Source organism: Tyto alba, unplaced genomic scaffold (genome assembly GCF_018691265.1).
Source record: "Tyto alba isolate M040663 unplaced genomic scaffold, T.alba_DEE_v4.0 Super-Scaffold_22, whole genome shotgun sequence".
NCBI classification, from domain to species: Eukaryota; Metazoa; Chordata; class Aves; order Strigiformes; family Tytonidae; genus Tyto; species Tyto alba.
Window position 1 is genome coordinate 24,850,598 of NW_024881296.1, and position 22,133 is coordinate 24,872,730.

General features: G+C 40.2%; 1 protein-coding gene across 4 annotated transcripts in view; it reads left to right on the forward strand.

Moving 5' to 3' along the window:
• The window catches only part of SYNJ2 (synaptojanin 2), a 67,014-nt gene that overhangs the window by 30,879 nt on the left and 14,002 nt on the right, over positions 1 to 22,133 (forward strand). Inside the window, exons 5-19 of one of the 4 annotated variants that reach the window (XM_042796024.1) lie at positions 493 to 576; positions 1,588 to 1,649; positions 4,489 to 4,585; positions 7,766 to 7,938; positions 8,347 to 8,428; positions 8,649 to 8,798; positions 8,896 to 9,061; positions 10,349 to 10,540; positions 12,655 to 12,739; positions 13,702 to 13,842; positions 17,262 to 17,454; positions 19,246 to 19,404; positions 19,622 to 19,778; positions 21,029 to 21,146; positions 22,106 to 22,127. In XM_042796024.1, the coding sequence (XP_042651958.1) occupies positions 493 to 576; positions 1,588 to 1,649; positions 4,489 to 4,585; positions 7,766 to 7,938; positions 8,347 to 8,428; positions 8,649 to 8,798; positions 8,896 to 9,061; positions 10,349 to 10,540; positions 12,655 to 12,739; positions 13,702 to 13,842; positions 17,262 to 17,454; positions 19,246 to 19,404; positions 19,622 to 19,778; positions 21,029 to 21,146; positions 22,106 to 22,127 (1,881 nt within the window). Of the gene's footprint in view, positions 1 to 492; positions 577 to 1,587; positions 1,650 to 3,053; positions 3,220 to 3,254; positions 3,475 to 4,488; positions 4,586 to 7,765; positions 7,939 to 8,346; positions 8,429 to 8,648; positions 8,799 to 8,895; positions 9,062 to 10,348; positions 10,541 to 12,654; positions 12,740 to 13,701; positions 13,843 to 17,261; positions 17,455 to 19,245; positions 19,405 to 19,621; positions 19,779 to 21,028; positions 21,147 to 22,105; positions 22,128 to 22,133 lie in introns of those variants that run through there. The other 3 variants (XM_042796023.1, XM_033011649.2, XM_033011650.2) reach the window with 3 other exon arrangements.

Here is a 22,133-nt window from a genome sequence, read left to right on the forward strand (position 1 = left end):
TCTGACAAGGCACAACATGCAGTGAAATAAGAAATAGTAAATAAAGCAAGAGATAAGCTTATCCCACACCTGACATTACCCATCATTGGTCACAAGGAGCAATGACATTTTGCACAGTTAAATTTTGTGAGAGACACAGAGGGAGAGTATATGTCTGGTCTTCCTGAGTGTCTCCACCAGTAGATCAAATCTGTCTTCATTGTGGATGAAAGATTTCTTCTTTCTTGCCAGTGGTGGTGTTTTAAATTTTCTCTTATTTCTGATGAGTAGTGAATTGAATCTGCTGTGATGACATGAAAGCAAATACGTTGTGCTTTGTTCCACTGCCTGTGAGACTATGGAAAAGTGGCTGAGCAGTAAGTGGATACAGTGAGATACATGGCTTACTTTTTTTACCCTTTGAGTTCAGTGTCTTAAACTGTCACCTGATGAAAGGGTCACAGACTGATAGATCTAACTGCAGAACTCCTTCCCTTTATTTTATTTTTGCAGACAATTTACTTGGATGATGACGTCTCTTCCTTTGTGCAGATCAGAGGTTCTGTTCCACTGTTTTGGGAGCAACCAGGGCTTCAGGTAAACAAATAATCAAAAAACCTTATTTAGCGCTCTTGCTACTTAAAATTTAGAATGTACATAAAATTTAAGTGTTTTTTTTTTTTAAATGATCTGCAAAGCTCATTTCTTGAAAATGCTGAGCTCTTTCATTTTAGGTTTACCTTGTAGAAAATTTTGCGTGTTTAGATAAACAGAATGAAACCAGGCAAATGGCTATAGTTAACAAGTTTAACATTTTCATGTGCCTCTACAGGGAACAATTTGTAAGGGACTGTGTCCTAATGTCCTAATGTAAACTGAAGCTTACAGCAATATATTTGTAACATTTTCTATTTGATTTGGAATAAACTTTCCTTCTGAAATGCCCAGTTGGCTTGATGATATTGAACTCCACAATAAAATTGGAGTGTCTAGGGATACCAGGAGCTTCATAGGAGCACGTTACCTTGAAACAAAGTATAATGTCTGGATGGTGTGTTTGCTAGATTTCAGTCAAAAGGGTGATGATGATCTAATCTGATCTTCTGCAAGGTAGAGATGTAGGGTTTCATCAGGAGATTATTGCATCAAGCCTAGCAGGTTACATATGGTCTGTGACTTACAGTTTATATACAGTTACAAGCTCAGGACACATAACCCATGGAACTGGCATAACTGCAGCCTTTTCTGACAAGGGAAGGGCAGGGAGAAGGCTGTGCACACAGCATACTCCTGTGAGGCAATGTGGGATATTTTCTAGAGAAAGCCGGCGAAGGAATGTGATTTGTTTGGCCATAAAAAGATGTGTAGTTATTCCTTTGCTTAATGATAATAATGTTTTCATTTGTAATTTTAAATGTTGTTGTCTAATAAAAGCTGTGGCTTTTGTATTAAGGATATTATGTGTGGGGGTGTGTGGAGTCTGTGAGAGGTGTCTGGTGTTGTTAAAGAAATGTTTTTCTCTGAAGGAAAAAGGGAGACATCTAGTGATTTTAGGACTCTAGCAATTTAAAAAGTTATTTTTCTTTTCCTTCCAATATTTTATTTCAGGTGGGTTCTCGTCATCTAAGGCTTAACAGAGGTCTGGAAGCTAATGCTCCTGCCTTTGACAGGTAAGCTTCATTCCACTTTGGCAATAACACAGCAGCCTGGCATTTAACCAAGATTCCACAACTTTATACCTTCCTAGTAAATCCTGAGAGAAGTGAAACATCTCTCAAATGATGTAGCCAATCCCCGAGGTGTTGCAGATTATTAAGTGGGTTTACTTAATTTATTAACTTCTTTTTGTGCATTTTCCTTTCTGTTTTCAATGGTAATTGAATTAATTTGGTCTCCTGGCCTGTTTTTGTAAAAGCTAAGAAATGCTGACTGATATGCAAAAGGAGGGTCTCTGTAACCCTTTGTGAGCCAACAAGAATGAGTTTACATTTAAGGTAAACAGAGCATGTGTTCTCTACCACTGTAACCCAGGTAATTAAAAAGTAAACAGTGCTTCCACTCCATTCTGGATTTGGTTTTCTGCTCATTGTTTTACTGTTATACAGAAGTAACAGTGTCTTATTCTGTGATCAGTGTTGTATGATGCTGTCATGCTGATGCTTTTCTACTTTACCCAAAGACTGGCTTGTAAACCTTTTTAAACCATTAAGACTCTGCTTGTCAGCTGGAAACTGTAAAAAAGCCATACATTATCTTGATTCCTTTGAATGTCTGCCTGTGAATTGCTATCCTGTAAGGTCAAACTCCCATGGATATTAGTGGGAACATTGCTTGAAAAGGACATGAAGAATTTGACCTGTGGGAAATTTTCAACTTGTAAGTGGAAGGCCATGTGATTAATTTCTGTTTTGGTTTGGTTTTGGCAAATCAGAGTTTATGCTGATTTTTGGTAAGGCCTCTTAATTCATTGATTTCATTTACTGCAACTGTTAGCAAAAATAATTTTGCAGCACTGAAGAGCCTAAACAGGGATTAGAATCTAAAGGGACTATACACCATAGGAGTCCCTGCTCTGAAAGGTCCTAGCCTACGTTCTCCAAGCTCTTTAAGGCTCTTAAATCCTACTGAATTCAAATGCCTTTGAGACTAATGGTCTTGTGGTCATCTGGTGCCATGATAACTTGCCCTGCCGGTGTTTGTGAAGTTCCATCTTAGAGGTTTGCATTCCACAGCAGAGATAATTTATATAAGAAGAAAACAATAAATTATTCAGCATCCTTTTGTGCTAACCAAGAAACTGAGAGTACCTCAGCAAGGAACAATTCCATAAGACAATTTAGCTCAGAGAATCTTTTCTCTCTGACCCTGATGCAACTGATGAATAGCTTTCTTGGAAGAAACATGAACATGAGGACCAACTTGCACGATTCCTTCTTTCCCTTGTGCACAGTAAAGCCTTTTGATTATATGAAATTGGGGATCTCTGCTTACAGATCTGCAAAAGACAGTCCTTTGGAAATGGACAAGGAGTAAGCGACTGCTTGTATGGGAAAAGATGCTGAAACTTAACAACCTGCTGCAGGTTTTCTGATAGTGTTAGACTGGATTTAGCCTGTTACATTTAACCATCTGATAGGTTAATTTGTCGAGAAGGCACTGTGAGAAGTAAATGGTAATCTTGTTAGTGGATCTTTTTCATCCTCTCTCCCTGAGAAATCCTCGGAGGAGCGCTGCTTACAGGTAGGTGACCTGAGCTTCAGCAGTTTTGTTGTAAGGAGACAACACTGGTGGAGAAGTAGGATCCTGATGTTGGGATCAGAGGGGTGAAAATACATGGAAGAGTTGTCATACAGAGAACTGGCTGCAGAATTAAGAACATAGTACCAGAAAATATCTTTAGCCATGTTTCTTGAAGGCCATGCTGATAAATTTTTCTTTCTTTTCTCCCCTTCCATAGTATTCTGGGTGGGTTGTTTCTGGTCATAGGATTTAAAGGTGAACACCAGAAGATGTGTGCTTGCTATTTTTCTGACACTTTGCCATTGCCTGTTGCTTTGCAGCATGTAATAGCTTTTCATTTGTGTGAGTGTTTATTTTATTTTTTCTTGGCTATTTCTATCCAGCTTCCCCTTAAGTATTACTACAGTGTTGTTAGTACATGACGGAAGATGGCTTTAAGATCTAGTTGTTTCTTGATGAGCCATCACAGCTCCTGTAGCACAAGCGTGCCAGCTTGAAAAAAATTTATTGAGGGAAGAATGAGTGCCTCTGCATTTGGCTTAAAAGCTCTTGACTTGAGAGTCCCTAAATGTCAGGCTTTGAGAGGTTGGGGATATATGCCAAAATGCCCTCCTACTTTATACTTGTCCTGTTTTGTGTTTTTCCTGAAGAATCTGGGCCAGGCTGCTTGGATAAAAGGACCTTTGGTCTGATTCAGAACAGCAGGTCTTATGATTACTAACCTTCCTGCTTAATTGAATTGAGAGTGAACATTTCGATGTTGTGGTACCTCAGAGATGTTTGTACCATGTCACTTACGACATGTGTTTGTGCCTCTGGCATTGGCACTGGAGTTCTAGGCCCCATTGCTGCTGCTGCTCCCTCGTTGTAGGCTCAGCTCTGTAAGATGCTGGACAATTCCTGTTGAAGTGTAATATATTTTCCTCTCTTCTCTTTCCTGTGTAGTTCCCAGGCTGACAGTCAAAAGGTGGGAGCATACAAAGGGCAATATCAAAGCCAGCAGTGACATAAAAGATCTGGGGCCCGTTTTCTAAGATGCTTCTTTCTTTAAGTTCAGTACAAAATACTGTGACCATTAATGGCATACTCTCACCGTTTGTACTTTAATAATTGATTGCAAGGAAACTGAGGAAGATGTCTGTAGCTGCTGTGGCTGAAACTTTCTGCTGGATGCATCAACCAGTGATCTCTATTTCTGTATTTTGAAAAATGTAGTATGCAACATAATACGGTTTTGATTAGTACCTATTATCATTACTTTTGCTGTAGGCATATGATGCTTCTGAAAGAGCAGTATGGAAAACAAGTGATTGTTAACCTGTTGGGAAGCAGAGGAGGGGAGGAGGTGCTCAACAGAGCTTTTAAGGTAAAAGCAATATTTTTTTTTTTTTTAACTGCTGATTTCCCCTGAGCTTCCGTGTTCTTCTGTTTCCCTTCTGGCCCAGTAGGTGATGAATAGTATATCTAGAGAAATTATGTTATCTCTTTAGTAGATGTTACATACTGAGAGGATGGTGCTTCATAGTCTCACGGCTTAATTTCTAGCACTGCCTTCCTGCTTAATTCTTCACACATGTATGCACACTCTCTTTAACCAGAGTTTTAAAACAAAATTGCCCTACTTCTCCTAAGAGTAGATCGCATTTGCAAAAATGAATTGTGGTCAGCTTTGTCTTAGTATGTAGCCACCTATGCAGTCAGGTGCCTCATAGGATTGCCAGAACTGCCTGGGAGCCAGGCCCTGACCCTGGCTCACTGAGTGTAAGCCAGCTGTCTTGCTCTGATTGTAATGGGAATTGACTGCCTGAGCAGCAGATGACAGCCTGGTGTATGGAGAGAGGTTTTCTTGGCCTCCCAAATGTCCCTAGGCACAACTAATACATGAAAGCAAGGATGTCAGGCATTGTGGAATTAAAGCTGTGCTGAGTTCTACTGCAGTGTTTTCATGGACAGATTTTAAAAGCTGATGTGTGCTTGAAGCCACAGATTGGCACTGAGTGGGATTTGCAGCCATGCAATAGCTGCCTGAGTCTGGCTGGAGGTTGATGGTAGTCTGCCTCCTAAGTGCCTGTTGCTTTAGAAATCTGACGTAGGTACTTTGGAGTATATCTTCCTAAGAATAATATGAAGAATGGTTTAAGTACACACCGGTAATAAGCGTTACCTATTTGTCATTGGTAAAGAATGGTACAACAGTTCTGAGTTCAAATATTTTTACTGTGTGAAACTAAGCAAAATTAAAATTGTAATTAAATAATTAATTGTTCCTGATTTGCTTCCCTCTCTGTTGAAATAACGTACTTGAGACAAGAAGTGTCTTTGAGTTTTTTGGCAGTTTTTCTGTGTGACCATTTCCTCCTCCTCCTCCAAAAGAGCTGGGGTTGGACTATCAGCTTCCACAGTTGAAAGTGACAAAGTGAAAGTCTTCCCCTGTACAGAATATGGCCAGAGAAAGTGATTATGACTAAAGCTTGCAAGGCAGTGAGGAAGGTGCAGAAGTGAAGTCTGGTCCTAGCTTCAGTTTTCAGCTTTTTACTGAATTTCTGCATGACACAGCTAAACCTCTATAATCTGTTGGTTTCCCTATCTTTAAAATAGCTTTTATAGTTTATTTTTCAAAAACATTAAAATTCAAAGGTAAGAGATAATCACTTCTGAAATGCTTAAATAACTTAGGAGGATACAAATGTGGCATTTCTTGTGAGTTTAATACTGATATTTTATCAAACTCTCGTGTTCTTGAAGACCATGTTCTGGACAGTATCATACAACCAAAAATTAATTCAGAAGCAGAGCATCTCTAGAATAAAGACTTTGCATTTGTTCATTTAATTTAAATAGAGATCTGTTTTGTTTGAATTGTTAAACTTGATCACTGTTTAAAAAAATATGAAAAAATTATGAAAGCACACTGAGCTGGAAGAATTTAGACTGACAGCACTGGAAACTGAAGTCTTGCACCCATTCAAAACAACCACCTCTTGGTCTTTTCTTCACCTTTCTGTTTTAATAAATAGATGTTTGGAAATAATATATAGATAATTCTTACTTTGATGATTTTAAAGGGCTTGAATTAAAAATAAAATAATTCATAGAGGAAAGATGAAGAATGAAAACTTTTCTCCTCTTCTGTCATTTGTTTATTTTTTTGTTTCTCTATCTTCCTTTGCTTGTATTCCTTCCTCTTCTCCCAACTCTTGCAGCAATCTTAGTAATTCTTACCAGAGTTAGTTCAAAATATTATTGTAATTACTGCTGCTGGGTTACCTTGATCAGAATGTCACCATGACCATGTGTTTACACAACAGGAACAAATGAAAAATTTTAAATGACCAACTTACCTTCAGCTGTTATCAGATCAAAAATCAATACCGTTCCCAGTAATGCTGTTCCTCTCCTAAGCATCCCCTACAACAGATGTAATTATGTTTACAGTAAAAGCAGTGCTGTAGTGTAGAGTTACGAATACTCTGACGATGATTTACACCGAAGCTGTTGGTAAATGTCATCCTCAAGTGCATTACTAGTGCCAGCAGCTGTAACGTCACGTTGAGGTGTCGACGACAGAAAAGCAGATACCCAGTGTTTTGGCTTTTGTAACAGTGTAATGAAATATATTTTGCACATCTCTCTCCAAACACCATGCAATGCCTTTAAATTTCTTTCTGCAGGGAAGGCTTAATGGCTTACTTGATACAATTATACTGGTGTAACTGCCGTGTGTACACTTTTAATGTAATATCAGAATTGTATTGTTCAGTTTGTGTCACAATCTAAGTGGAGAAAAACATCCATCTCGGGATGAGAATGTGCAGGAGGGAAGGGAATTGACAAAGACTTGCATAGTTAGAGTTAATATAATAGTTCTCTCTGGCTTTGTCACGGAGAGCAGGATGTATTATTGTATCTATTACAGATACCGTAATGAAATCTGTGGTGATTACAGAAATGCATGTGAGGTCATGGAAACTGGAGATGAAATAATGAACCTATTTGTGCCTCTTCTTATAGTATGTTTCCTGGGACATCATTTATTTCTTACTTCCTCCTCAAGGAACCTCTACCTAAATTTAGGGCCACATTTTCCCATGTCTTGGTACTTCAGGAATGGTTAAAAAAAAAGAAACCTATGCAATGTTATACTCTCCTACCTTGAGCAGCTCTAGACACCCTTCCCATCAGGGTCCTGGTCCTGAGCCTGCCCTGAGCATCACCCTCATGCATAGAGGTAGCAGCCCACTGCTGCAGGACTGCCAGTAGCCAAGGTGCAGACAGCAGCAATTCTGAAGTAGACTTTGCAAGTACAGTTTGAGTTCCCTTGCAGAAAAATTAGGGTCTAACAATATAGTTTACTTTTGGAAAGAAAATAAATAGGGAACTTCAGTTGCTTTTTTTCATGCCTGGCCTTTCAAAATTCCCTGTGAACTTCTCAATAGTAAAAATGTGATAAACAGTCAAAGTTTAGTAATGATAAAAGCATGCTTAAATCAATCCTTACATTGTGGCTTGAGCAGATTTTGTTTTCCTTCATTCTTTCTCTGAACAGAAACTGCTATGGGCCTCTTCCCATGCAGCAGACACTCCCATGATAAACTTTGATTACCACCAATTTGCAAAAGGTGGGAAAACTGAGAAACTGGAAAATTTGCTGAGGCCTCAGCTGAAGTTGCACTGGGAAGACTTTGGAATCTTCACAAAGGGCGAGAATGTAAGTCCACGGTGAGTGTCCCTGCCCCTCTGTCCCAGTGTAGCCAGGCACCACCTGTCCTGGACATCCCGGGTTTCTTGCTGTGTTTGGACCATGAGCATAAATGACCATCTTGAAATACAATTTTGAGACAAACTGTAGTCTTGGTGCTAAATAGATTATTTAGCTTAACTGCATCTCCATTGTTAGCACTCTGCAAAATTGCCAGTGCATGGATTTGCTAATACAGTGTTGCAGACATAGTCAAGTAAGTAGACGTGTTAATGGAATGCATTGTGCACAATGTGCTTGAACCATCAAAACGTGGGTGGGTATATTCAGGCTGAACATTTGATGATCTTGTTCAATCAACTCATGATTAGATGTTATTTTAAAATATACCTCTTTTTCCTCCCTCCTCTTGTGTTTGACTATCAAAGTCTGCAGACAGGTACTTTTCGAATGAATTGTTTGGACTGCCTGGATCGTACTAATAGTGTACAGTCCTTCATTGCACTGGAGGTGAGTTTGTCAGAGGACCTTTAGTGGGTGCCTGTACTGCATCCACTGTCTGTTCCATGGGAAAGACAGGAGAGAGGTCGTAAACCTCAGGTACACAGATCCGTCTTGCCAGCACTATGGTACAGAATGGTGCTGGCTGGAATACTTCACCTGAGGATAAAAAGCAAAAGCACATTTAAGAACAATGTTGTTGTTTTTTCTCCTTCTGCACCTAATCCAGATCTTGCTTGCTCAATTAGAGAGCCTTGGGTTGAACTCTAAAGCTATAATTGAGCGCTTCGTGGAATCCTACAAAGTGATGTGGACTCTCAACGGTCATAATCTGAGCAGAGTATTTACTGGCAGTCGTGCCCTTGAGGGGAAGCATAAGGTAAAGAAAAATGGCAAAACTGTTTATTCACAAGTAGAGAAAGATGTCTAATTTACTCTTCAGTGTCACTTGCACTGATGATTCCTGTCTGATGTAGGTTGGAAAACTCAAGGATGGCGCCCGCTCTGTGTCCCGCACCATTCAGTCAAATTTATTTGATGCAGTAAAGCAGGAAGCCATCAAGTTGCTGCTCATGGGTGACTTCTTCAATGAGGAATATGCAGACAAAGGCAAGATGCTCATGGACCACACTGCACTGATGGGTAAGTATAAGTTCTTTGCTTTTGTGCCTGTTTTTAGCTGTCAGCTACAAGCAATAATTGAAAAAAATATTGAAAAAAAGTCAATCAATAAACTACTTTTGCTCAGATCTATTGTTTAAAACGCTGCTTTCAAGTGACCATAGCACAGCTCTGTGTGTTTTAATTATACTGTGATTATGTCTCATACTTTTTGTTTTGGACTTCTATGTATGTTTGTCTGCTCTTTGATGACGATCTCCTCTGATAGTTTAGAGGAGTTGGACCAGAGGGAAGGATTTTAGGGTTGTATTCCCAGTCTGGTCCAGTCTGAGTTTGTCTTGAGGAAGTCTCTTGAGCTCAGACTTTTCATCTCCTTATTTCTGGCCTGCAGTTTGCACATGCTTTTAGCCATTTGGATCTTTAAAGGCACATTTGTATTGTTATTTTGGTTCATTCCCTGCTTTACTCCAGGGCCTTCATAGTCCACAACATATACACATTTGTTTTCACCTCTCTGGAGTAAACCAATATAGCTCTCTCTGAGAAGATACTTGTGTGCAAAATATAGGATAATTGTACTGACAGCCAGTATCAGGTGGTAAGTTTGCTCCAGAGAACTGCTGGATTTTAATAGGATAGACTTGAACCATTCAGCACCACTTCAATCCTGGGGCTGTTCCTTGATGTGGACCACAAGGAGAATAGAGAGCTTCTCAATGCCTGACTGCCAGTGCAAATCAGCTAGTTAAAGATTAAGGTTACCTCAGTTGCTCACACAAAGAAAGCACACTGCTAATTTTCTATACTCATCAAAAATAAGTGAATATAGCAGTTGCCTGTGAGAAGTTTTGACCAGACTGGAGAGCCACAATAGTGCTAAGTTTGGACTGATATGAGACTGTGCTGCGCTCTGCCTTTCCTTCCGCAGCCTAAACTTCTTAGGGCTTCAATTTAAGTCATAAGTTGTGACATGCTTGATCATTGTAGGCTAAACTGAAAAGATTGAGGAAAGGGAATTAGTTTGCTTATTATTTGTAGAAGTGCAGGAAAGCATATGATGAAAGTGAATGACCAGCCTCTCGTAAGCTTTCAAAGGGTGCCTGCTTTCTGGAAGAGAAATTGCTGATGTCAACCACAGATATCTTGTAGTTATTGCCGTTGGAGTTATTCCTTAGCTTTTGTGTTGTTGCTGCTAGGGTAATGTCATTATTTCACAGTGACTATGTCACTGCTGTCTGTATGTTTTCTGTCCTTTTACAGCACAGTCTTCTTTTACACACCCTCTTTCTCTCTCTTCTCTTCTGTTAGTAACTCCAAGTATTTTGAAGGCCATGTCAGAGCGTCAATTTGAATTCACAAGCTTCAAGCGAGTTCGTGTTGCCACGGGGACCTGGAATGTGAATGGAGGGAAGCAGTTTCGAAGCAACATCCTCGGTACCAGTGAGCTGACAGACTGGCTGCTTGATTCTCCCAAGCTCTCTGGAGTTTCTGAATTTCAGGGTAAGACTTCACAGTTAAAATGTGTAAGCAATATTTGCTGGCATCTCTAGAGACAGTGAGTTGGGACACAATATTTGACCAGTTGTTCCTTTCAAAAACAATGCATCTTGGAGGGCATTTTCTGTCAGTTCTTAGTGGTGTATTCAGCTCCATGTAGGCTTGTGTTGCCTCCCTGCAGCAGTGGAATGATGTGAAGGGCTCCTGACAGTCTGAGCAACTCCTGAGTCTATACCATGTGACTGTTTTGAACCTTCAGCAGGTCAGAATTCAGAGGTCTCTTACCTGATGGTGTGAATCTGCTTATTCTGCGTCCCATATTTCATATTCTCCTTCAATATCTCTGTTCTTTGTTCTTCATTGTGAGCAGGAGCTACATGCTTAGGTGCCCTCAGAATGTCTCCTTTGTCTCTATCTGGAGCTAAACGTGTCTGTACAATATGGTCTCTGAGATTGTCTGGAAATGCCTTCAGACCAAAAGATTTGTTTTGTTGATGGCAATTTCCTTTTTTTTAACAATATAGAAAGCTCTTGTGCTCGTGGCTTGGTTAAACTGGTTCTGAATTTCTTATTTACAGAACAAGGTTAGGTATTGTAATTGATTTACAAATTTTATTAAGGAAAATTAAAAGTCAGTGTTTTGTCATTTCAAAATTGAGTTGTTGCAGAACTACGATAAAACCTGTGCTTTCGTTGTTGCAGTGGAACATTTAGCTTCCTGCAGGCATCACAGGGGTAATCCTGTGCCTAACCCTGAAGCTCAGTAATTCGTTCCTCAAATCCTTGGCTACTTATATCAGTTGTCTTGTTTGAACCCCTAGTGCTTCAGTGCATGGATATACAGACCACTGTACTCTGAGCAGCATAGGTGAGTGATTGGTCCAGTCTGTCTCAGAAACAGTTAAGATGTGTTAACACATGACTATACCCATGATATTAAAATTCGTTGAGAGTTTGTTGTGTGCTAGCCTTGCCTGAGAGAACTGGAGGAGCAGGACTATGTGATACAGGCAATCATAACATGATAGCTCTAAGCAGCTTCTGGAAGAGAGCTGAGCTATGTGAATGGGCAGAGCTAGGGTATGACCATGCAAATGTCTGTGTGTGTGGTAATGTCAGTGCAGTGCCTACACAAATGGGTAAGTGTTCAAAGACAAATGTCCAAAATTATTAATGGGAAATACACGTGACAGTGCCTGCCATGTTAAGCCAGTAAAGGAGTCTAGCTGTCACGTGCTAGCTTCACAACTCTGCTTACAGAGTTGCTGCATATTTTACTTTTCTTTCATTCTTATTTTCTGAGGCAGATCTGATTTAGGTTCCTATGGTTGTCTATGCCTATAGGTTGTTTTGGTCTTCATGTTGAATTAAGTTACTGTTTCCTTTGCTGTATGACACTTTAAAAAAGAGTAAAATCCCTTTAGGCAATGGGCAGACCTAATGGGTCAACAGATACGCTTCACAGTATTGTATGAGAGCATTTGATCTTTGGCGTTTTACCAGGGTAATATCCACAGGCCTAGGCCAGGGAAGGGAGGGTCACTGTGCTCTAGAGTGACCTAACCTAACCTTAAGTGCAGGTGATCTAAGAAGGACTTGGAAAAAAGAAGGTAAGAAGTAACTTCAAAGGCTCCCTTAAACTAGTAGATAAATTTACTAAAGGCATTGAGATGGAAGTGACATACCGGTGTGTGGACAGCAAGTTCAGTTACATAGAAATCAGTGTTGAAAAGGAAAAGCATGCTGGGTAAAATGACAAGTGGGTGAAAGATGGTGGGTAGTGAAATGTTGTGGCTTTAGTGATGAGTGGGGTGAGGGAGAGAGAACATTGAATATTTTCTCATCTTAACGTTGCTACAATATAATGCTCTGTTCTGAACTGCTTCCTGCAAGAGAGATGAAGACCAACTGGTGGGAAAAAAGCAGGAGAAAATTTCAGAGGAACTGCAGGGGTTGTTTTGTGAGATTAGATTAAAGGAGCTATGAATATGTATAGCTTGGCAGGGGATACACAAGATAGAAGTACAGGAATGATCTCTGACAGAAATTAGAAAACAAGTCATTAGAAGAAACAACAAAATAGTAACTCTTATATGACTTCTCCCTCTTGCCAACAGATGATGAGAACTGCCCTCCTGACATATTTGCAGTGGGATTTGAAGAGATGGTTGAATTAAGTGCAGGGAATATTGTGAATGCCAGGTAGGTAAAAAACCCACAAGAATAACAAAAAAGCCCAAACCCCCAACTCAAAACAAACAAAAAAACCCCCAATCGTAAAAGAGCATCCTCTCCCCCAAAGGAACCAGCCAAACAAAAGTCTCCAGAATTTTTTTTTTTTTAATGGTCAGATGTTTAGAACACTTCCTTTCAAGTCTGTTGCTTTTAATCATAGCTGGAAATAAATTTACCATTAACACATGGCATTGGGATGGTGTTGAAAGTGCTGTTTCTCTGTGGACTTCTGTACAGTAGAATACACTGTGTTTTCTAGGTCTGCTAAGTCTTTATGTTGGCAGAGAAGAATTCTCATGGTTGATATTGTTTTAACACTTGTCCTTAAACCCCTGTCTGATGTTGGAAAAATGTGCTCAGTGACTACAAACATAATTGGCATTCATGGGGGAATTCTAAAATGACCAAAATGTCTCTGTGGCTAATTGTATTTGTGAAAATTATGGCTAGAGAGGGAGTTAAAGGCAAAGCCTGAGCTTGGCATGTCAGCATACGCAATAAGCTGGTTTATGTACTGGTCCTTTTGAATATGAATCTTCACTGTGAGCACAAGAAATCTTGCAAATCATGAGATTACATGGATTTCTGTTTTTATGGTTATGATTGCTACATGCAGGTTCCAGTTATCCCCAGTGAATGGGACTATAAAATATCATGTGAGCATGGATCTTTTTAAGCACAGTAGACAAAATCCCTCTCACCTCCACAAGCAGGATAATGGTATTCATGCGCCATACCTGGGCTCACCGACCCTGCTGACTTTGGGCTGGCTCACAAGGAGGTATTATCTGTCTCTGCCATGCATCCTACACCACTTCCAGTTCTACAGCCTAATGGGATGTCTGTGAACCTAATGCACGGTTAATCTGCTCATTTTAATGACTGTATGTGGTTTGTTTTGATTCCATTAAATGATTTTATGTTTGCAGTACAACAAATAGAAAAATGTGGGGAGAGCAGCTTCAGAAAGCTATTTCCAGGACTCATCGTTACATTCAGCTGGCATCAGCACAACTTGTTGGTGTTTGTCTTTTCATCTTTGTACGACCGTATCACGTCCCCTTCATCAGGTAAAAAAAAAAAAAAAAATCCACCAAAAACAAACCAAAAAAGACCCCCAACCCATGTCTTCAGTAACATCTGCTGTTGGAGTGTGGCCAGAGAGGGTGGGAGTGATTTTTTAGCTTGGTGAGAATCATGCAAACCTAGATTCCGGTTTCTGCTCCGTGTGGGAGAGACATGTTTGCAGGCAGTAGTACTCTGGAGTCCATCCTCACGGGTAGCACAAAGGCCAGGCGGCAGCAGTCTTCCTTCAGTTCAGCTGAGAAGCCAGATATGCTTCAGGTGGGCAGTCAGGGTGTAGCACCTTGTTTGGGTGCTGTCTCTCTGGGAAAGGAATGACCTGAGCTAGTAGGTCCCAGAGTGCTTGGAGCATGTCATGGTTTGAACATGGTCAGCAGCCAAACACCATGCAGCCACTTGCCCACCCTCCCTGGCCTGGGAATGGGGGAGGGAATTGGAGGGGTAAAGGGAGAGTCACAGGTTGAGATAAAAACAGTTTCATAATGGTAATAAAATAAAACAATAGCAATAATAGATATTATAAACAGGCAATGCACAATGCAATTGCTCACCACCCGCTGACTGATACCCAGCCCATTCCCAGCTAGCGATCCTGAAATACCAAGATCCTGCAGTCGCAATCCCAGAAGTGAGAGAGAACCCCCTCCTTCCCAGCTGCTGCTCCTCTATATACTGAGCATGATATTACATGGTATGGAATATTTAATTGGCCAGTTTGGGGCCGGTGCTCTGGCCGTGCTCCCTCCTTGTATCCTGCGCAGGGGCAGGACACGGGGGGGGGGGGGGGGGGGGGGGGGGGGCGGGGGGGTTGGAGAGTCCTTGAAATCTCAGCAACAACTGAGAACATCAGTGTGCTGTCAGCATTCTTCTCATACCAACACCATACTGAATCCAAAGCACAGCACTGTTCTAGCTACTAAGAAGAAACATTAACTCTATTCCAGCCCAGATCAGGACAGAGCACCAAAGTGAAGGCAAGTTCCTGCCTCTGCCCAAAGGGCAGGTTTTATTTTCTAACCCTCTCCTTAGTGTTTCCATTTAGAAACAGGGCTGGTTCCAGGCCTGAAAAGAATGGTGGAAAAGGTGGACGGGGGGGTGGGGAAAAGAGAGCTAATTTTGCCCTGTGACATTTTATAGAATTGAGAGCAGTAAGGGCCCATTAACTGTTTGCCTCTCCCAGAATCAGAACTGTGTGCCCAGTCAGCAAGGTGCAGAGCTGTGTGTCTTCAGCTTACTAGCACCAATGTCCCTGGAGACTGACCAAACTCCTCTTGCCCCTAGAAGATTACCGGCCCCAGGAATATCTGCATTAAAATGCCTTGCTGTGGGCAAGAATTATGCAGGCTAAGTATATGTGGTAGGCAATGAATAATTAGCTAAAATTGACTTTGGGCATGTGTCTGACCTTAAAGTCCAGAGTGATCCAAACAGTGCCCTCTGCTCCATATTAGGGACACTGATTGGCCACTGCATTTTGTGATTAAAATATCAAAAGCTGCCTCTTGCTTTCCTCTGATCTCATATCTACTGAGAAGATCAGTGCAGAGTTTGTGCAATGTCAAGTGCTGTAGACTAGGCAGACAAATGCAATCCAGGTAACCCTGATGGTCTTGCATTGCTGCCTTCCCAGTAATCTTTCTTCAACATGATTTTTAAAAATTACGTTTTTGCGGGTATGAAGCAGTCCAGAGGAGAAGTGTTTATGTTGGTTTTTGTCTTTTCACCTGGCTTACAAGAAATTTGAGTAATCCATCAGGAAGTGCATGGTTTAAACGGAAATCAGAAACAGAACAGCACAGTGGTTCTGTTGCAGATGTCAGGGATGTAGCCCTTTTGAAACTCAAGAGAAAAAGGGAATGGTTTGGTTTTAGTGACCAAATTTCCTCATTTAATGTGCTGCTATGTGTTATGTGAGTGTAATCAAACCTAACCTGTATGCTTGTGCAGTTTTTTTCATGTCTAGAAAAGGAAAATAAAAATGATCAGAAGTGCAAAAACAGGCTTCTGTGCTTACAGAGATTGAAGAGACTAGGACAGAAGTTAGAGAATGGAGAAATGAGAGATTAGCTGAAGCTTATATAGCAGTGAAAGGATTGATGAAATACAAGCAGTTGAATGTACAGTGGGTTGTCTCAACCTTTGCCATGAATGCAAATCAGATAAATATCAGTCAGCAGTTGGGTAGTCAGGTAGCAGGAAGGGAGAACTCCTTAAACTAAAAAGACTGAACACGTGCTTCTTTCAGAGTGCTTAAACCCCATCTTTTCATAGAAAACATCAATGGTCCTCTTTTGCCTTCCTGAGGGTATCTTTTGATGGTTTTCTCCAGTCAGGAAAAGAGGAAAATAAAGAGGGAGAAAAAAGATAGCAAAGATGGGGGAAGAGAGAATGAAATGAAGGGGGTGGGGGAGAAGAGAGCCTGTAATGTCTTGCATCATTCAAATCATGAATGCCTGACAATAACTCAAACAAGACTTAGTGGTTTTTCTACCTGCCCGTTGCTTAAAGCCAGCAATATTCTAGTCCAGATCTACTTGAGTTCTAACTGGAAAGTAAAATTTTCTCACTAGGAAGGACATGCATGGTGCTAGGATTGGTTACAACAGTGATCTCATCATTTACTTATCTGATCAGACAGGCATGCTTTATTCTCAGAGTAGACTGGCTATCTGGGAGAAATTATCCTGCGAGCAGGTGGTCTGCTTTGTCAAGTCATCTTTCTGTAGTAAAATGTATGCTAATCATGACACTGAAATACTATGTAATTAACAACATGGAGGCCCTAAGCAATTTGTCACCACTGCAGAACTCATTTTAGGAGTTAGGTATAAATAGTTGTATCCAGTAATAACTGATTTTATTGCATCTGATTTAACAAATTATGGGTTATGATCTGTTGCTCTTTAGACTAAAAAATACAGCATCAACTGCAAAGTTGGGTTTCAACACATAGTAACACTAATTAAATTATTAACTGTCTGAAAAGCAGATTCCCATATGTTCAAAAGTAAAAGGAGATGTAATAGTAAAATTAGTTATTGTCACTATTTTAAAGATCATGATGGAGTTAAACTTGAAAAGTGTATTCTGTAGAAATTCCCAATATTTCAGAAATAATGTCCCTTCCAAACAATACAGTAAGATAGGAAGAAGAGGAAAATGCTTTCAAATAGCTTTATTTCTATACTATTGTATTATACTTAATTTGAACCATAAGTACATGAACATCATCAAGAAACTTCACAGCCTAAAAGATGATGCCTGAAAGCAGCAAGCTATCTGGATGGGAGAAGGCATGACATTGTAAACTGGCTTTTCCTTTATGTTGCAGTCAAAGTTAATTGAATGTTTCTCCCAGCAGCCCTTTACTCTCTTATCTTTCAAATTTAATTTTTTTTAAATACAGGGATGTAGCAATGGACACCGTGAAGACAGGAATGGGAGGAAAAGCTGGAAATAAAGGGGCAGTGAGCATTCGTTTTCAGTTCTATAGTACCAGTTTCTGCTTTATATGCAGTCACTTAACTGCTGGGCAGACTCAGGTGAAAGAGAGGAATGAAGATTATAAAGAAATCACACAGAAACTCAGCTTCCCAATGGTAAGTGTAGGTGTATGTGTGATAAAAACATTGGAGATAAAGGCTGTATCTTTATGTTATGAAAGCTGGTCTGAGGCTGTCTTTGATGATGGGTCATTGAAGAAGTCAACTCAGTGCCATGGAGAATGGGCATAAAAGAAAATAGTAAATAAATCATTAAAAAGAAAAAGGAAGCATGTTTTGCAGGAGACCTGATATCACCCAGTAGAGCAGTAGCTTCACAAAAGTTCTACGCCTTTCAAAAAATATAGTTGCTGCAGTGCTTGAAAAGTTGTCACCTTTGAACAGTTTTCAGGTTGATCTTTCAGAACGGATGCAATTCAACTGACAAATCTGTAAGGCCTCATGGATAAGATCTAAGTGACTGGTGTTAGAGCTGGAGAGCATGTTATTGATAACTTTTGCTGGCACTAGTTAGTATGGGTTCCTAAAAGACCATCCATGCCACTCAGTACATCAGTGCTTTAACTGCTGCTGCTCAGGTGCAATATATCAGTTCTTGGTCACTGATATGGTACTTTCTGTTCCCTTCATTTTGTCCTCATGAATGTGTCACTGTCAAGGAACTGCTGGCTTTTCTCAGAGTGTGGCAAGTAGGCCCTATTGGTCTGTCTGAATAACTTTCCCCCTAAATGGTCTCAAATCATTCACCCTAGTGTTTTGTTTCACACTTGTCTCCTCAGACCAGCAGATAACCCATGGGATTTCGTAGTAGTGCTTCTTTGCTTCCTTTAATGTTGCTTGCTTTCATTTCCACAATGCTTGCTTTCTCAGACCTCTCTGGAGAGGTCCTAAGCAAGAGAGGGAATGGACCAGTTTGTGTATTCTGGTTAGTCAGCAGAAAATGGCGTTTAGGCTGCAAAGCATAAAATTTTAACTCCCTGTTTGTAAGGTATAGAGGCTTGGCACATGCAGCATATCAATCAGTTGCTTTATGTAACAACCAATACTGACAGTCTGAATGTCCTGCATAGCATATCTGTTCCAAATGGCCATAAAGTTGTGCTTATGGCAGTTTTTCCTTCTAATACCTCATTAACTATTTTATGTCCTTTACATTTACAATAGCTAAATGTACCTTGTGTATGTAATGCATATAAAGAGTGCCCTCTAGTGCTGTGACAGCCACAGGTCTGGAACATTACCGTCACAAATCTCTGGGTTTTAGAGTTTTATAACTTAACAGAAAAAACAAAACAAAAACAAAAACCAAACACAACAACAGCAACAACAACAACAAAACAAAAACAAAAGAAAAACAAACCCAAAAAACTGGTTGGAGGGTAGGATGTTAAACTTCGAATTGGAATGAATTTTCATTGATATTTTATTTCAATACATTTACAAAACTATGACGTGCACATAAGATCAAATATGGAGCTTGTTCTTACTCAGGACCTTTGTTGCTGAATGTGTCTTGGTACCAGAAGCACATTTTGTGTTATATTTAGAATATGTAAATGTACGTGTGTGAAATGTGCTAGGGAAACACATATTTTTAATATTCACGGTAGCCAAATTGTGAATGTAAAGCTGGAGTCCCAGCTTAGACATACCTTCAGGAAGTAGGGGGCAGAAGTCTGATGCTTACAAAATTCAGCTCAGCAGGATGCAAAAGACAGTGAAGGGACACTTCAATTTTAGCACAAGATGGATTTTAACAAACAGAATGGGCTAAGTAGGTCCAGTACTTAGTAATTCAGAGAGACTGAATTGTACATTTCAGTGCATTTAACAGGTGTTTCCATGAGTGTGATTTAACATTAACAGTGTTCTGTACCTCTAAACTAGGGGCGGAGCGTGTTCTCACATGACTATGTCTTCTGGTGTGGTGATTTTAACTATCGCATTGATCTAACATACGAGGAAGTCTTTTATTTTCTTAAACGTCAAGACTGGAAGACACTTTTGGAATTTGATCAATTACAACAGCAAAAATCCAGTGGAAAAGTAAGCCAGAGTGTCTCGTTTTCTCGAATACCTGCATGTTGGCTTGGTCTAATTCCTTGAGAGAGTGAAAAAGTTGCATCTTCAGACCCTTGTTTGTAGTATGTAAATGTTGTAATTTGTTTAAGAATCAGAATGTTGTTTGCAAGGAAGTTGATATGTCACAATGGCATCTACCTCATCTGTAACTTAATCAAAGAGATTATATTTATTTTCATAGATTTTTAAAGACTTCCATGAAGGGACTATTAATTTTGGACCGACATATAAATATGATGTTGGCTCAGCAGCTTATGATACAAGTGATAAGTGCAGAACCCCAGCTTGGACGGACAGAGTGCTTTGGTGGAGAAAGAAACTGCCTTTTGAAAAAACAGGTGTGTAGGATCTTTACTCCTTTATGTGGAAGTCGTATTAGATTTCATCTAGAACCGATGTAAAGGGGATTTAATCTACTGAGTGGTAGAGGGAGTTGTTGAGTTCTGGGCTGAGAGCTGTCTTTAGACATGTCCTGTAGGCTTAGTCAAATTGCAGTGGCTTTTCTCAAGCAGATGTTCCTTCAGCTTTGATGGAATAACTTGCAGAGATAGAGAGCCCTTTCTTCTTCAGCATGTGGACAAAGGCTTCCTGCTATATATCGAAAAGGTGCTGGGATCTTTCTGAGGAACTGAAAATAACCCAGCTGTAGCAATCTAGAAAATATGTTGCTTTTCAATAAGATCATGAGTCCACATAAAGTTGCCATGTTATATTGGCTAGATTGTTATAGCTGTTGTCCTCAGTAGGTGTATAAGCACTTTTCTGTATTTTTTTCTGTTGTGGTAATTCTTAGGAATATTTCTGCTAGTTTCCAGAATTGGGGGAGATATAATTAATTAGTGCTTATAAACTACTCTGAGATCATGAATGGCCAGCACAACAGAAGGGCTGTTTTCACTTGTTACTCAAAGGTTACGATAACAAAATAAAAAATATTTCTTTGCGTATCCAGGGACAGTTTTCATAACCATTCTCTCCCATTAACTCATTTTCAACTTCACAGAAAAGAGATAGAGTTATCCATTAGCCCAAACAGTGACCTAAAAACTTCCCTTGTTATTGACAGCAGTATAATACCTCATTCTAGCATAATGTCTGGAGCACTTTCTGTCACCTTAATGCATTGCAAAAGAAGTATTTGGAGGTTGGATTTGCATGTGTTTGCTTTCTCCCATCTCCTGTGTATTATTTTTCCAATCCCTGTGTATTATTCAGATTTGCAGTGTATTTTGCAAGTATATTGTCTGTTTCTATGATCAATAATGGGGCAGGAGGAAAAATGCTAATATGACTCTGTCAGCCCAGATTGTACAGGTAATTCAGTGGTTGACATTCAAGTTAACTGTTTAGCAGGGGTCTTATTCTAGTCATCAGCTGTCTCTGTTACACTCCCTGTCCTTTCTGTATTTTTTTCCTAGTTCCTAACTTGTAAATTGTTTAGGTTACAAGCTCTTCTTTGAGAACAAATATACAAGAACAAAAAAATCCCCACCTCCCGCTGCTAGGGTCTGTGAAGTGCATCCTAATAAAATAACTTTTAACTGTTAGTAAAACTAGTGAGTTTTAAATCATATTTTGTTCTTCATAGCTGGAGAGATCAATCTTCTAGACAGTGATCTGAATGCTGAAACTAAAGTCAGGCACACCTGGACCCCTGGAGCCTTGATGTACTATGGGAGAGCAGAGTTGCAAGCATCTGACCACAGGTAAAGTCCTAAGCAAATAACCAGGGAAAGGGCTGCCAGGTTAGAATGTGTCATACTGAATTACACCTTCAGAATGAGGGGGACTGAGTCTGATTGTAACAGGAATTACACCCTTCTTCTCTGTTCAGTATCTGCTTGGTGTTTTTTTTTAACCCTCATGATGGGTTTTATACCAGAGTGGCAAGTATCTATGGTCCTGTATTGATTTCTGCTACACTGGGACCTCAGCAAGGGCTTCATAAGTTGCAGCAGCAGGTATAGAAAACTGAGGGCATTATGTTGCTTGGTTTTGGAAAGCTCCAATACCAAACCAACCTGCTCTGATGGACTCCTGCTCAGCTTGCTGTGGGAGAGGAGGAGGTTGAGACTCTGTGGCCTGAAGAGATGTAAGCCATGTACATAGGGCCAGGTGTGACCTCTTCAGAGGAGTGAAGAGTTGGGCCTCTGGGCTTCCCTTAAAAATGGAGAGGGGAGAAGGAGGAAAAAGCAAAAGCATGTGATATGGTTGGTCCATATCACTAACTTCTCTTCAGGGATATGAATGACCTTTGTCAAACTTGTCACTGCTTCACTTCTCTGAAGCCAATTCCGCAATAAATACACCTTGAAAGCTCCCTTGCATTCAGAATAATCTTTGTCTCACCCCTTGCATGCCATGTGGAAATGCTACAATATTGTTCCTCATAGTGGCACTCAGTGACCCACAGTAGTTGACTCTGTGCTTCTCATGGTGCTCTTGCATGTGAGGACTGTTCTGTATTCCTCCAGCAAAGGAAGAACATGCCTCTTGCAATCAATTTCTTTGTCGAGGCTTTGACATTGCTGTGTTCCACAAAGCATAGTGGAACTGCTGCACTCATTATATAGGACCCTGAGGATGCGATCTGTGAAACATGGCTGTTGTACATTGGTTTTCTATTTCAGCAAACTTGACTGCAAAAACTGCTTTTTAATTACAGTCAGCAGATTTGCTTTTCCAAGGTCTGT